The sequence below is a fragment of the Cibotium barometz genome, chromosome 51 (assembly GCF_041138505.1).
Source record: "Cibotium barometz isolate CiBa-2024 chromosome 51, ASM4113850v1, whole genome shotgun sequence".
NCBI lineage: Eukaryota > Viridiplantae > Streptophyta > Polypodiopsida > Cyatheales > Cibotiaceae > Cibotium > Cibotium barometz.
Window position 1 is genome coordinate 25,037,702 of NC_141096.1, and position 14,292 is coordinate 25,051,993.

General features: G+C 40.6%; 1 protein-coding gene across 3 annotated transcripts in view; it reads left to right on the forward strand.

Moving 5' to 3' along the window:
- Nucleotides 1-4,734: 4,734 nt before the first annotated feature.
- LOC147609458 (protein SAWADEE HOMEODOMAIN HOMOLOG 2-like) overlaps nt 4,735-14,292 on the forward strand; it is a 91,594-nt gene continuing 82,036 nt past the window's right edge. For 2 of the 3 annotated variants that reach the window (XM_086787730.1, XM_086787731.1), the window contains exons 1-3: nt 4,735-4,883; nt 5,116-5,201; nt 5,385-5,430. In XM_086787730.1, the coding sequence (XP_086643856.1) occupies nt 4,830-4,883; nt 5,116-5,201; nt 5,385-5,430 (186 nt within the window). In that variant the 5' untranslated portion in view covers nt 4,735-4,829. The remainder of the gene's footprint in view (nt 4,884-5,115; nt 5,202-5,384; nt 5,431-14,292) is intronic. The other variant, XM_086787732.1, reaches the window with a different exon arrangement.

A 14,292-nucleotide genomic window follows, 5' to 3' on the forward strand; every position in this document is an offset into this window, starting at 1 on the left:
CTTAAAGCCATAGCCATGGATGGAAGCCATTGCCTTGTTACAACCTTGGAATTGAGGGATCTTGTTAGGCAAAAAAATAAATAAATCCACTTGCATCATGCACCTTCTTATAAATTTTGATTATTGAGAGCATAGCATCAATACTCTACATACATACCAATGGCATGCCTTGGGAACATAAAACCCATGGCTACAGCATTGTTGTGAAGCCTTCGAATCGAGAGACCTCCGTATTCAAAAAAGGCCACCTAGCCACCCACAGTGCAAATGGCTTTCATTTTTTTGGGGGTTAAATTTAAAGCCCATATGCAAAAAATTATAGAAGCTTACTTAACTCACAACACATAAAATGATTTTCCAAAATAGTGTTTTAATTCCTAATTTTGACTCACTAAATGCTCTACTGGAAAACACAATACAAAACCCAAACTTTGAGTTAGCCTCTCTCTCCCCACTCAAATACAATCTAAGCAAGGTATTAAACAATGCACAAACTCCCATTTTCACCATTATAGAGTGGGCATATTATACATTTTTTGTGACAAACACCTTTATTATAGAAAATATGATTCAAATCTTTTTTCATGTATTCAATCTTCACAATTCAAGAATCTAGAGTGTGGATTGAAAACCTCGTTACATGTTACGCTTTTATGGTTGATAGTAAGATGTACAAACTTCACTAATAATGATAATATTTGGGGTGCTTATACACATACCGGTTCTTCTCAAAGACATATGAGTGGCCTTGCTAAGATAGGCATTAAAGTCAACTCAAATGTAAAACTAAAATATATTAATATATTTATGTATACATCATCATCACCATAATTAAACTTATTCCAAAATATATAGATACGTGAGAGAGAAAGAAAGAAATCGATATTAATGTCTATAAGGCCAATGCCCTATAAGACCCAATACATAACTCACAGAGCATATCGACTTTGAGCTAAATATATGGTCAAAATAAGAAAATATATATGAAAACATCCTAATAATTCTCTACAGATATACATACATACATACATACATATATACATACATATGTATATAAATATAAATATAAATATAAATATAAATATATATATATATATATATATATATATATATATATAGAGAGAGAGAGAGAGAGAGAGAGAGAGAGAGAGATACATACATACATACATACATACATACATACATACATATATATATATATATATATATATATATATATATATAGAGAGAGAGAGAGAGAGAGAGAGAGAGAGAGAGAGAGAGAGAGAGAGAGAGCCACTTTTTTTAGTGAAACCACTGCTTCATTAAGGAATATATGGTACATTTATAGCTACCTTGGGAAAACTACTACTTAGATATCAGAAACAATGGGAAAACACCCCTAACTATTGAAAGGAAAGATCTTTGAGGTAAAAATAATCTTGGAGTGAAAGGTAAAGTGACCTCCTGAAAAAAACAAAGCATATGAAAACTTTGTAATCTGGCAAAGGCAAAGAAAGGTGCCCAAACATCTAGAAGAATTTCCCAAAGTTGTTATTTGGGAAATCGCACTCTCAAATGCCATGACAGTTTGTCCAGGAGAGCACGAGAAGAGGGGCATCCCCGTTACATGCCACAACTAATTTACATGTGTCTATATCCAAGGTGGATGGAGAAAAATTTAATAAGCATTAGCTACCGTGAGGTGATGGAGAGAGAAAGGGGAGTAACCTAGAAGCTTCCTCTAGTCTCTCAATCTTTCCTCCTCCTCGAGTGGAGGCACCGGCTAAAAATCTTGTAATGTAGAAATTACTTCATGCCATACATGCTTGTGATGCATATTCAGATTGTATCTTTTGACAACTCATGGAAAGGAAAATATATTGGTCTCATCAGCAACATCATCAACTAGGCATATGCCAAAGTTAGAGAGGAACTATGCTTTTTTGTGTTGTAGTGCAACCAATGAAAAGTCTTGCTCCAATGGATACTTTCTTTTCGCAAAGGGTTGCCTCTATTTGGAGGTCTGCCTGACCAAGAAAGATGACAAAAGAGCATTTTCCAGTCATGTAAAAGCGTGGTGGAATAAGGGCAGCTCACAATCTGGCCTTCAAATCTTCCAATAAATATGACGTCTTGGTGGGAAACTATCTAATCCCCAAAAGCCTTTGTTTTCATTGTCACAATCAAATGTGCCAACATCAAAGTCCAAGGTTGCTTTTGGTGAAGGAATTCAAGAAGTAGAGTTGCCTTTCTTGTAATGACATGGTAGAGAATATTGAGTATATTCAAACCATGCATTTTGGGAGTGCATACAAGTTCTTTTTTTGAGCGATTTGACGGCTTTCTATATGTTTTTGTTTGCTATAAACATTCCAAATCTTTGGACATGAAATTGTCAAGAGTCTATGAATGGATTGAGTGTGCTTGGAAGTATACAGTTTCTTAAAGAAGGCTATTGAAAAGCAACCTTTATCCTTGATTTTTTTTGTCTCATTTTTGAAGTTTCATGGCATCATTATGTTTCAGGCAATTTTGGGTCTCTAGAAGATCATCTCCTGAGCATCCAATCTCCTATACTAACTATACTCCATCAATAATTATATTGTTGATTTTGCATTCAACACATTTTGCCTTTCCATGCCCATATACCATTTCCCATATTTTTGAATAACATCCGAGAGTCTAATTGCAAATTTGTACACCATGCCAAATCTAGATCTATCTGCATGTGGAGCTTTACAAGTTGAATTTGAGGCCTCTATCAAAAATTTGAATTACTGATGTGTTAGGTAGTTGTAGGCAATTTCTTGGGAGGCAAAGGTACATCATGCGTAGTCATGCCAAAATGCAAAGTCATCCATAAAGGGAAATGATATAAAGTTTGTATAGAGAAGTCTATGGACATAGACCAAGTAAAGGCATCAAATTGATCATATACCATTGATCCAATGTGGCCCAGTAGTCATTGATTGCATTGTGATGGAAGGTATATCCTTTTTGGGTAGGCATTAGATGCTTCCACAAGTTACATGCTTTTATGCTTCAAAGTACATTTTGCCACGTCCCTTTTTCAAAAGCAATCATGTGAGATTTGTGAGAGCTATTGTCTTCATAGTCCGGTGAATTATTAAAGTCACCACATAAAAAAGCATTTGTATGCTTGCAATTGTTGCCACATTTGAGCTTGGATTACAGATGGAAGCATATACAGTTGCAAACTCAAATATTTCACCATTCACCATACATTGAATGATCATCATTTGCCTTCAGGATCATTATAGGTCAGTTGAGGCTGTAGTTCATGTTTAACCAATATGGTAGCACCAGAAAAAGCACGATTACCAACATAAAAGATATGAAAACCAGCAAAGCAACCTTCCCTCCCAGCAAAGGAATGATGGTTGTGTTCTATGTGCGGTTGAGCTCTATGTATGTAAGGCCAAATCAACCTCCATTTATTTATTTGATAGAGGCCTTGCACATTATATGTCAAACATCTAAGTGATATATACATATTTACATGTTTTATGATGGGAGCAACAACTCTTAAGTTTCCATCAACATGGCTGCTTGGCTCCTCGCATAGCCATGCTCAATATTAACCGTAGCATCTGAATCACTTACATTTCCAGGGTCATGCACAACATTTGCAAGTAGTAGTGTTTGGAATGGATCAGCCCTCACAACTACTGGCCAAAGTCGACCAACACCTGTAACATCGTTAGCTATTTCATTAGTGTGATACCCACTAGTTGTCCTCCAGTTGTGCGAGACATTAGGTCTCAGTCTTGCTATTTTTTTGGGGGTCTACCAAGTATTTGTATCCTTCTTTTCTTTCTCCTTAGGTTTTGGCATAGGAGAACTAGTGGATGCAACTTTCATTTTGCCTTTGTCTTGAATTGCAGCCGTTTGTAGACATTCTCCACCATGAAGGTTTTATTGAAATAAAAAAAGTTTGGGAATCTCCTGCGCCTCAATTCCGTGTCAAAGTTCTTGGACATGTAATGCTTAATCATGTGACAAATTTGGCACCGAAGGCTGAAGTCCTTTTTTTCCTTGTGAAAATGCCAGACCCAACAGATGTTGCATAGTGGCTTAAACCATTGGGTTGTTTTGTATAGCCGGTTTTTTGAAGTGATATTCATAGATCTACAATACAAGCAAACACTGTTGGAAAAATTATCTTTGTTTTGTGCTCGGCAACTAGTGCATGTTTATCCTTGGCTGCCAACTAATGACTATCAAAGTCTCATAAGGCACAAGTGCCATGTACGGGTGGAGGTAGTTGACCTCTCGCTTTATTGTTGGCTGCACTACCATTTTTGGCAGAAGCATTGGGCAAAGTTGTATGTCTCCCATGCTTGAATGGAAATGTCAATAAGTTTTGCATATTGTGGGATACTGATAAACCGACATTGCAAGATGTTGCCTTTGATGTGGAAATGATTAGAATGCCCATCCCAAGATGCCTTTTTAAAACTTAAATGGGGAACATTTGCTGGCTCTTGTTTCACTTGTGACAAATTTGATCATATGCAATCAAACTGTCCGACTATGCTATTGCAACCACCAACTACTGAATGAGAACACTTTGGGTGGAACACTCCAACCCCAAGAGAGAGACACACAATGTACATATATATGCACGTATAGATATATTTATATATAATATACGTCAGGTATATGTATATTTTATATTCATAAATATATATTAAATAAATACGTATATATTCTGACTGTGAGGGCGGTTCATTGGTAGGCTTTCACTCAAACAGCCGTTTTCTCGCCCGTGTTTGTATGATCGTAGGCTTTACCATTGCAGAGAGGGTGTGCGTGCAGGGCGAAAGATGGGGCGACCACCGGCAAACGGCGGTCCAGTCTTCCGATTTCTTCCAGCCGAGGTACTGCACTCTCTTTAATTTCAGCAGGTTTCCGGTTTTCACTTCAGGGAAGCGGCCTTCGCCGTTTTCTTTCAGCCGCTTTTGTGGTTTTTGCGTGAGCTGAGAGAAGGGGCGGGGCGGGGCGGGGCGGAGATGGAGAGGATGTTGGGTGGTCTTCACAGGGCCAAAAATACACCCTCGTACCCTTTGATTCTGCCCTTAACATGGCATGTTTTTCCTTTCATTGCCATAGGTGGCCATAATGGAGAAAACCCTGGATGATTCAAAGGGTTCCGCCCCTTCTCGGGACTCTATCCAAGCTCTTGCTGATGCATTTAGGTATTTACTAATCTTAGACATCTCTTAAGGATTAACGAACTCTACAAAGATTAATAGATTGATTTCCATGATTTTTTTGCCTCCGAAACATATCATTAAGCAGGTTCTTGAGTAAACACCGTGGTTTTCTACATGCCCACTTTGACACTCTTTCTTCCATTGTCTACATGTATCCATTTGTAGTGCCGGCCCAGAGCGAGCAGGGAAGACAACCGTTCAGTACAAGCAGGTATAGATCATTTCTTATGGAGACCTGAAATTTTTTATAGATGTGTATATGGTATATTCTACTTGTGTGTTCCCTTATGCATCGAGAAATTATGGTGCATTTGGCCTTCATAGACTTTTCAAGAGAACTAATACATGGTTCTTTGGTATATTCTACTTGTGTGTTCCCTTGTGCATCGAGAAATTATGGTGCATTTGGCCTTCATAGACTTTTCAAGAGAACTAATACATGGCTTGCAATGTGTTGATTTTTCCGATGGGCCCTTTTGGTATGAAGTTGAAATCTAAGTGCAAGCCCTGAGCTGGACATGACAACGACTCTTGATTGTGCAATCAATATAGTTATTTTGACTTATAAACCTTTATTGTTCCAGAATAGAATTGAGCTTGTCACAATAGTATAGGGCTTTTGCCTTAGTTTAGCTCGCAGCCGTGGAACCTACACAATTCTCTCTCTAGTTCTTATTTTTATGAGGCTTCTTAGTCCATGCAATGTCGAAAGTCATTTTTTTTGCTTATTGGCTGCCATGTGTCCTTAAATATCTTTGGCTTGATATCCTTTGAATGCTTTGGCATTTCATTCTCTTAGTAAGGCCACCTAAACCCTTGCATAGTCCCTAGATTTTGCATTCTGCATATTTCACTAGGGGAATCATTTATATATATGATGTTCCCTTTATATTTACACGACGAGCTGAAATGAGGTCTAGGGCTCATAATAATGCACTACTAACCCAAAACTTATACTTCATGGTACAAAGACAAATACATCCTCTTTTTAGGAGAGGGATAATGTTATGTCCTGTGTCTAGACATAACAAGGGTAGCATAGAGCTCGATTGGACTATACTTTATAGTGTGAATTAGATTATGGGCTATATAGGGCTTATTTGTGGGAGAGTTTCTTGCAAGACTTTTACCTTGGAAGTTGAGAGAAGGGGCCTCCCAAGAACGTAGCTATTGGCTAGTTGCACTATTGATAGTCGTGAGTGAGGATTAGGGATGTGTAGTGAGAAGAATGTGGAGGAGAGGACGAGCTTGAGCAAGCGAACACACAGACACATGAGTAGATAAGCATATGAGAGATGGATGGCTGAATTTCCTTCTATTATCATCTTTCTCTATAACCATGACATAAAGAGATAAGAGTACATACTATATGGGAAAGTTCTCTCCTACTATAACTTACAAAGATCGGTTCATAGCGTGAACCCGACTACATGAGCTAGTGCTACAACTATGCCATAACTCTAGTACACCAAAGTGCTTGTCACATAGCCTGTAAACAACTGGCGGCATATCACCCATAATCTCACCAACCCAACCAATGACGTAAGTGCGGAAGCTATCATCCACGCGGATCATCAATGTTCGCAGTTCTAGTTGAGCTTGATATCTCAACACTCTTTCGAGCTCAATTCCACACACTGCGCTCCAAGGAAGCTCCTAAACTTGCGGAGCTTCTCTATATCCAATGCCTTCAAGAGTGAAGATGTCAGTTACTTGATCCTCTATGTTGACATATATCAAATTCACATCACCTGCTAGGACCTTCTCGCTCACAAAATGATAATGCATCTCTATGTGGTAGCACACCTTGCATGATAGACTGGGTCATTGGCCAAATGTATGACAACGTCCTATCCATATCACCAAAGTAGCTTTTGAAACCAAGCTACCTCACAAGCTGTCATAGCTGCATCCTGTGTACTGTGCGGCGTGCCTCTGTACTCGACAAGGCAACTGTCAGCTGTTTCTTGTTGCTCCAACTCACAACAATACTCTCAAAAGAAAACATAAGGCCGCTAGTAGATCTCCTGTCTGAGACACTATCAGTCCAATCAAGCATCTGTATATCCATGTAGCTGTATCGCTTTGCCAGCCTCGTAGAAAAGTCCATAATTGATAGTGAACTTTACGTATTTGAGAATTCGTCTAGCTACATCCTAGTGTGGCTTTCTAGGGGTCTGTATAAACTTGTTGGGATATTGAGCTCAACTAGTGCTGCGAGCATTGATGACTCGCATGGGTGATAACTTTTTGCACTTACGCCATTGGCATGGTTGGTGAGATTATGGGTGATATGCTGTCAATGGTTTAAAGACTATGTAACAGTCACTTTGGTGTATTAGAGTTATGACATAGTTATAGTGCCGGCTCATGTAGTATTCGGCGGGTTCACACTATGGATCGACCTTTGTAAGTTATAGTAGGAGTGTACTTTTCCATATAGTATGTACTCTTATCTCTTTATGCTATGGCTGTAGAAAAGAGAAGAGAATAGAAGAAAATTCAGCAATCCATCTCTTTTGCATGCTTGTCTACTCTTATGTATGTGTTTGCTTGTAAGGAGCTCAAGGTAATCCTCTTCCCCGTATTCTTCTCATGGTATTAGAGCACTGGTTTGTGTGAAGAGCTTAAGAGGCAAGTAAGGAAGCAATACACGGATAAGAATAAATTTTTATCTTTTTCCCTTTGATTTTGGAGTAACACCTTTGGGCGGTAGTTGTGACAGCCACAGGCAAAGAGTGAAGACACGGTCTCAGATTGAGGTATTCTCTTGGGTGAAGGAAGAAGACCGTGCTGTGTGATGTTAACTTTGCTTATTGAGATTTTGCGTGTTTCGGTGCGTTACGGGTCTCGGTTCGGCTCTACAAGTTTTTTGAAGGTACCATATGAAAGTGTCAATTTCGACTGTGTATGTTCAATTTCTGGTCGGAGTAAAGTTGCAGCAAAAATTTGGTTGTAGGACAGTCTATGTAGAGAATCTAAGATTTGCAGGTTGTTGGTCGGTGTATGTTTGTGTGATTGTTCCATATGCTTGTAGTATAGTAGGTGTACGATACCGTTGTGTTGAAGATTACAAAGTTTGCTGTAAGTACAAAAGTATTTGCAAGTACTATTCGATAAGTTGCTGCTGGTAATCATGTCAGACAGTCTATTCCAGATTGTGAACGAGAAAGTGGACAAGAATAACTTCTACTAAGCATTAAAGGTCAGGATGACCAATTTCCTTATGGGAAAAGGATATTGGAAGTTTATCACAGGTGATGAAAAAAAGCGAGGGATTTTTGAAGAAAATTCTATCCCACAGCGGGTGCAGATATATAAAGCATGGCATGAAAGAGCAAGAAATGTGATGTACTAGTTGGTTGTCTGTTAGTGTGACAGACTTTATGATTTCTTTGGTAGGAGGATCTTGGTTGGTTAGATGTACTGTTGTTAGGAGGCGAATGTCACCACCAATTAAGCCTTCCGACCTTAAGTGCATGAAATTATTTTAACTAGCCACAATATGGATTTGTGCACTTGGAATCACCAAATCTACAATTACCAGATTTCTATAGAATCACGGTTGTGATTTGAAATCACAGACGTGATCACGACATAAATCATGGCAAAATTGTTGTTTATTCCTAGCTGTATACGGCTATCCCTAGTGTCTCTGGAAGACCCTAGAACATATATAGTTTTATGCAATAAAGCTTTATGTTTTTGGCTTAGTACATATGCATAAAGTGCATATACAGGATGCACAAACTCCTAAAGAGGCTTGGGATATCTTGGTGAACGCTAAAGATGTACGTTATAAATACTTAAGCTCGGAAGATGCAGCTAAAGCAAGAGTTACATAATGTGACTAAAAAGAAGCCGAGTATTAATGATTTCTCAGGTTAAAGGGCTTCCAGATGCCTTGCTTCTATTGCATCATAGTAGATGATATGATGATATGGTATCGATGAACTTGAATGGTCTCTTGGCAAGGAATACAATCAGTTTCAAACCTTCATTGGAGTTTAAGAGAACTTTTCAGATTTTTAGGAACTGATTGCTCTCCTCATCGTGAGGAGATGAATATGGGGAGAGGTTCATTCTCCGGAAATTCACATGAGTGCGTCTTCTACTTAGATACGGGTAGAGGTAGAGGCAAATTATCATCTAGAGGCCGAGGTGCAGGCCGGTTTGGAAATAGAAATCATAGGCAACAATAATAGGAATCTAATATATAAACAAGTAGAAGAGGTCACTCTAGAGGCAGGGGGAGCCAGGGAGATTGAGATGGTTGGTGAAGAAATCAAAATACAAACAACATGGAGTGCTATTATTGTTGCAAATCAGGGCACATTGTAAAGAATTGTTGTAAAAAGCAGAATGATATCAGAAGTGGAAAGTTGCAGTAAGGTAACGATGCATCATTAAGTAAACAGGGTGATGATAGAAGTGAGCAACTATTTGTGATGCAACACATGCTCAGTTCTACGATAGGAGATGTGTCAAGATCGAGAGATATTTTGTATATGGATTATGGCGCCTCTAACCACATGACCAGTCATGGTGAGTAGTTTAAAGATATACAGAAAATGAAAAAACCAGGGTATGTTGAAACAAGAGATAATACTGTGCATCCCATTGCGCATGTTGGTAAAGTGCCATTGTCTATGTACGATGGTAAAATGAAGTATCTAGCAGATATACTTCGTGTTTACAATAATATGAAAAACCTAGTTTCTATTGGACAGATGGTTAAGCAAGGTGTGTAAGTGAGGTTTAATCCTTAAGGGTGCTTTGTGGAAGACTTCAAAAATCAATGCCGATTGGTTGCAAAGGGCAACATAAATGATACGATGTTTACTTTGGATGTTAACATGCTTGAGGTGAAGGCAACCATGATTGCTCATGGATGTGTATCTGTATGTATCCCGAGATCTCAAAGAATCCATCCTCGGAGAGTACCAAGAAGTGATCTCTGTAGAACTCACACTTCCTACCAATCTCTGACGGAGACACTCATGTTTGGTGTAGCCCGAGTAGATCTAACCGGTTGATCTCTTGGTGTGAGAGATCAAGGTATGGGGAATCCAAGCTATACTGGAATGGGGGGAGACGGTCCATATGTATGCCATGTGCATGAAACCACTCGACTACCTCAGAGTACCGTGCATGTGTCGGTAATGGTGGTGGCCATGTCGCTGAGGAGGAGGGCAGTCTAGCTCGTCTCAATCGCTTCCTCTCCCTCTTGCCGTGTAATTGCATAGAGGACTCTAGTGCTAGTCGTGGGAGGCGATCTCTGTCAAGCATGTATACATGCTGAATATAAGTGAGTCTGAAAAAGGGCATCTGTAACCAGTGGGGCCACCCCAAACTTTGCATGTAGAATGTCATGTGGTAAAGATGGCTTACTCCTGATCATGCATGACAACATCATCACCTGTAGCCTCTATATGCTCCTCCAGTGATCCTTCCCTAGGCACCATACATAGCCACTGGTCGTACTAGAGTATCAAAGAGCCAGCACTTATTGCGGGGTTCTTAGAAATGTGCCTCGAAACACTGGCTCTCCATATGGGCTAGGGAGGCATGCCCCCTCGCAAGACGGTCAATGGTAGCTGTGGTCATGCAAAACAAAGGGCGTGTAAAAGTGACTTCTAGATACACATACTTCTGTAGAATCTCTATTGGGGCATCTCTGTATATGAAAGAAAATCGTGAGGCGACTGCAGAAGATGTGTTGAAGACCATAACCTTGGTTTTGCCCAAATTGACCGTAAGGTCTCTCTCCTTGCAAAATCTGTCCAATGCATTTAAGTGTTTCTGTAAACCCTTGGCTGAATCTGAGATCAAGACAATGTCGTCAGCATATAGCAATATGGGCACTATTGTCTGAGCCAATGGTGAACCTCTACCTCCGAAACTATCCACAAATACTGCGATCTCATCAATGTATAGGCCAAAGAGTGTAGGTGAGTGGGCAGCCCTGCTTAACCCCAATAGTGCTACATATTGTTGGGTTTTATGCTGTGTATACACCTAGGGGAGTGCTAGTGATCATCAGTAGGTTACTGGGGCACTTTTTACTTTAGTTAGTGGAGGTTTTTTCCCCCGGTTTTAGCTTAGTTTCACTTATAATGGTTTATAAGTGATTTGGTCCACCTGGCACACTTTATGGCCGGACCATGTGAACACACCTTTTAGGTCACATCTTTTATGTGGCTATTGTACTTCATTTTATCAACAATCAATACATGAGCAGTCGTGTTCCTCTCTCACACTCTCACGCCTCTTGTTGAAGTGCCTTCCAAACCCTAACCCTAACAGCTCAAACCCTACATTTGGTATCAGAGCAGGTTGGCCTGCCCTACCCGTACAGTTCCACGCCATCAGTTGCCTTCGCCTGCAACAGCCCGTACAATCACTCCAGCGCAGACAGTCGTACAGTCTTGCGCAGCTAGCTGTCGTACATTGCTCCTGACAGTCAGTTCCGTACAGTACCTGCCCGTACTGGTTCGCCTGACACTGTCTGTACATTCGCCGTCAGCTGCACGTACAATCGCACAGGCGATTGCTTTGCTCCGTACACAGTCGCCTAGTACCTGCAGCTCCGTACAGTACCTACAGGCGATCTATTCTGTTCCGTACCCTGCAGCTGCCCGTACACTCGCCATCAACTGCACGCCTAGCTCCGTACAGTACCTGCAGGCGACCAGTAGCAAACTCGTTGACAGCTGTTTCCGTACAGTACCCGCCGACTGTTTCCGTACAGCAGTCGATTAGTACCTGCAGCCTCGTACAGCCGCTTCTCCTCCGTACAGTATCCTGCAAAATCACATTTTGGTAAGCCTTACATGTTTTGAAATTTGGGCATTTTCTCTGTGAAAATTTTCTGGCAGATACAGGGAGGTTTTCTTGCAAAGAAATCTCTACAGGTCTTTTGCAAGGTTTTGGGTGCAGTAATTTTGGGCATTTTTTGGGCATTTTGGCACTGTGTGAGCCATTTTTATTGCTCTACTCAGTCAGTGGTGCATTGTGTTGCACATTCAGAGGATTGAGAGTGCAGGCATATTTGGGTAAGCTGTATTCAGTGGAGTACAGTTGCTTTCAGGGTTGTTGCTATTGGGTTTTTTGATACACAGGTACAACATTGTGCATTGGCATAATGGCAAATCAACAGCAGAGTGATGTGTTCACGTACTTGTCTAAGGAAGACAAGTTGGATGGCATGAACTACTCCTTGTGAAGTTTTATGCTGAGAAATGTGCTCGTGGCAAAAGGTCTTTGGGATTTTGTTAGTGGTGATGAACCACGTCCAGGTCCATTGGCTCCAGAGACTCCTCCCCAAGGGGGTGCTCGTGGAAGAGGACAACAGGTACAGGCACCAGGTCAGCCACTGCCTGTTCAAAGAACAAATGCTCAGAAGACATGGGATGCCAAAGATGCACAAGCCTTATCACTTATTGCATTGTCAGTACAGAGGTCTATTATACCTCATATTCGTTCAGCTGGCTCTTCACGGAATGCATGGGTGACTCTGGAGCAGTTGTATGCTGCTCGTAATGAGGCATGGATCTCATTTTTGAAAAGATAGCTGGAAAATCAAAAAATGCATGAAGGAGATGATATGTCTAGCCACTTGAACAAGTTGCAGGATTTGAGAGAGCAACTCATCAATGTGGATGAGATTATTTTTGAGACACAGCTTGTGTCCACCATCTTGAACTCTTTGCCAAGATCTTACTTGGCTTTTCATACCTCTTTGAACCTCAGCATGAGGAATGCTGTTGAGCCCCTTAACTATCAGGAACTTGTTGCTCTCTTGTTACAGGAAGAGCAAATCAGGAAGAACATGAACATGAACACAAATGCTGAACAAGCATTTACGATAGGTCAAAAAGGGAAAGGCAAGTCTCAGCCAAAGAGTTCAAATCAGAATTCAGGTGATGGTGGTTCATCTCAGGATACCAAGAAAGGTGATGGACAGCCCAAGAAGAAGGGCAAATGCCATTACTGTAAGAAGCCAGGTCACTACATCACAGAGTGTAGGAAGAGGCCAAAGAGAAGGCAAAGGAATCTGGGATGTCTGTAAATGATGCCTCTAAAGCTCCTCCGGAGACTGCTTCCTTTGTTGAAGACAGGGATTACTGCTTCTACACATGCAGTTATGATGCCTCTTGGTCTTCACAGGCACTCAGTGTGACTGAACATGCATGTACTTGGTATTTTGATAGTGGTGCTTCAAAGCATATCACATCTCGCAGGGATTTGTTTTGTAATGTATGCCCTGCTCCTGTTGGCAAAACTGTTCAGTGTGCCAATAATGCTTCATATCCAGTTCGTGGCATTGGGGAGATTCAGCTCACAGCCATTGATGGCTCTATTCTTCGCCTTACAGATGCCTTATATGTACCAGGGATAAAGAAGAATTTGTTGTCCATTTCTTCTTTAGCACAGTGTGGTATGCGAGTCAACTTTGATGATGACAAATGCATGGTTAGAGACAAAGCTAATGCCTTGACCTTGATGCTTACTGGTACATTATGTCATGGACTTTATCAGTTGGATGCATTTCAGCCAGTGGATCAGTTTGCTTATAATGCATTCACTCTTACTCCAGCTATGGTTGATGCGGAGTTATGGCATGCTCGCATGGGGCATGTAAATTTTGGTAGTCTTATGCTTATGTAGCGACATAACATGTTGACAGACCTACCTCTTATGGAGAAGCCTCTAGATCACATATGTGAAGGATGAATGGGAAAAATGCATCGGTTTTCCTTTCCACGTGATCAGGCTCTACGAGCAACTCTTATGGAGAAGCCTCCAGATCATATATGTGAAGGATGAATTTTGGGAAAAATGCATCGGTTTTCCTTTCCACGTGATCAGGCTCTACGAGCAACTGCAAAGTTGCAGCTTATACACAGTGATCTTTGTGGTCCCATGCAGACGAAGTCTTTAGGAGGTTGCTTCTATTTTGCTACATTTATTGATGACTTCTCTCGTATATGCTGGGTCTATCCGTTGACACAGAAATCACAGGTATATGATGCATTTTTGGCCTTTGTAGCACTTGTTGAAACAGAGTCAA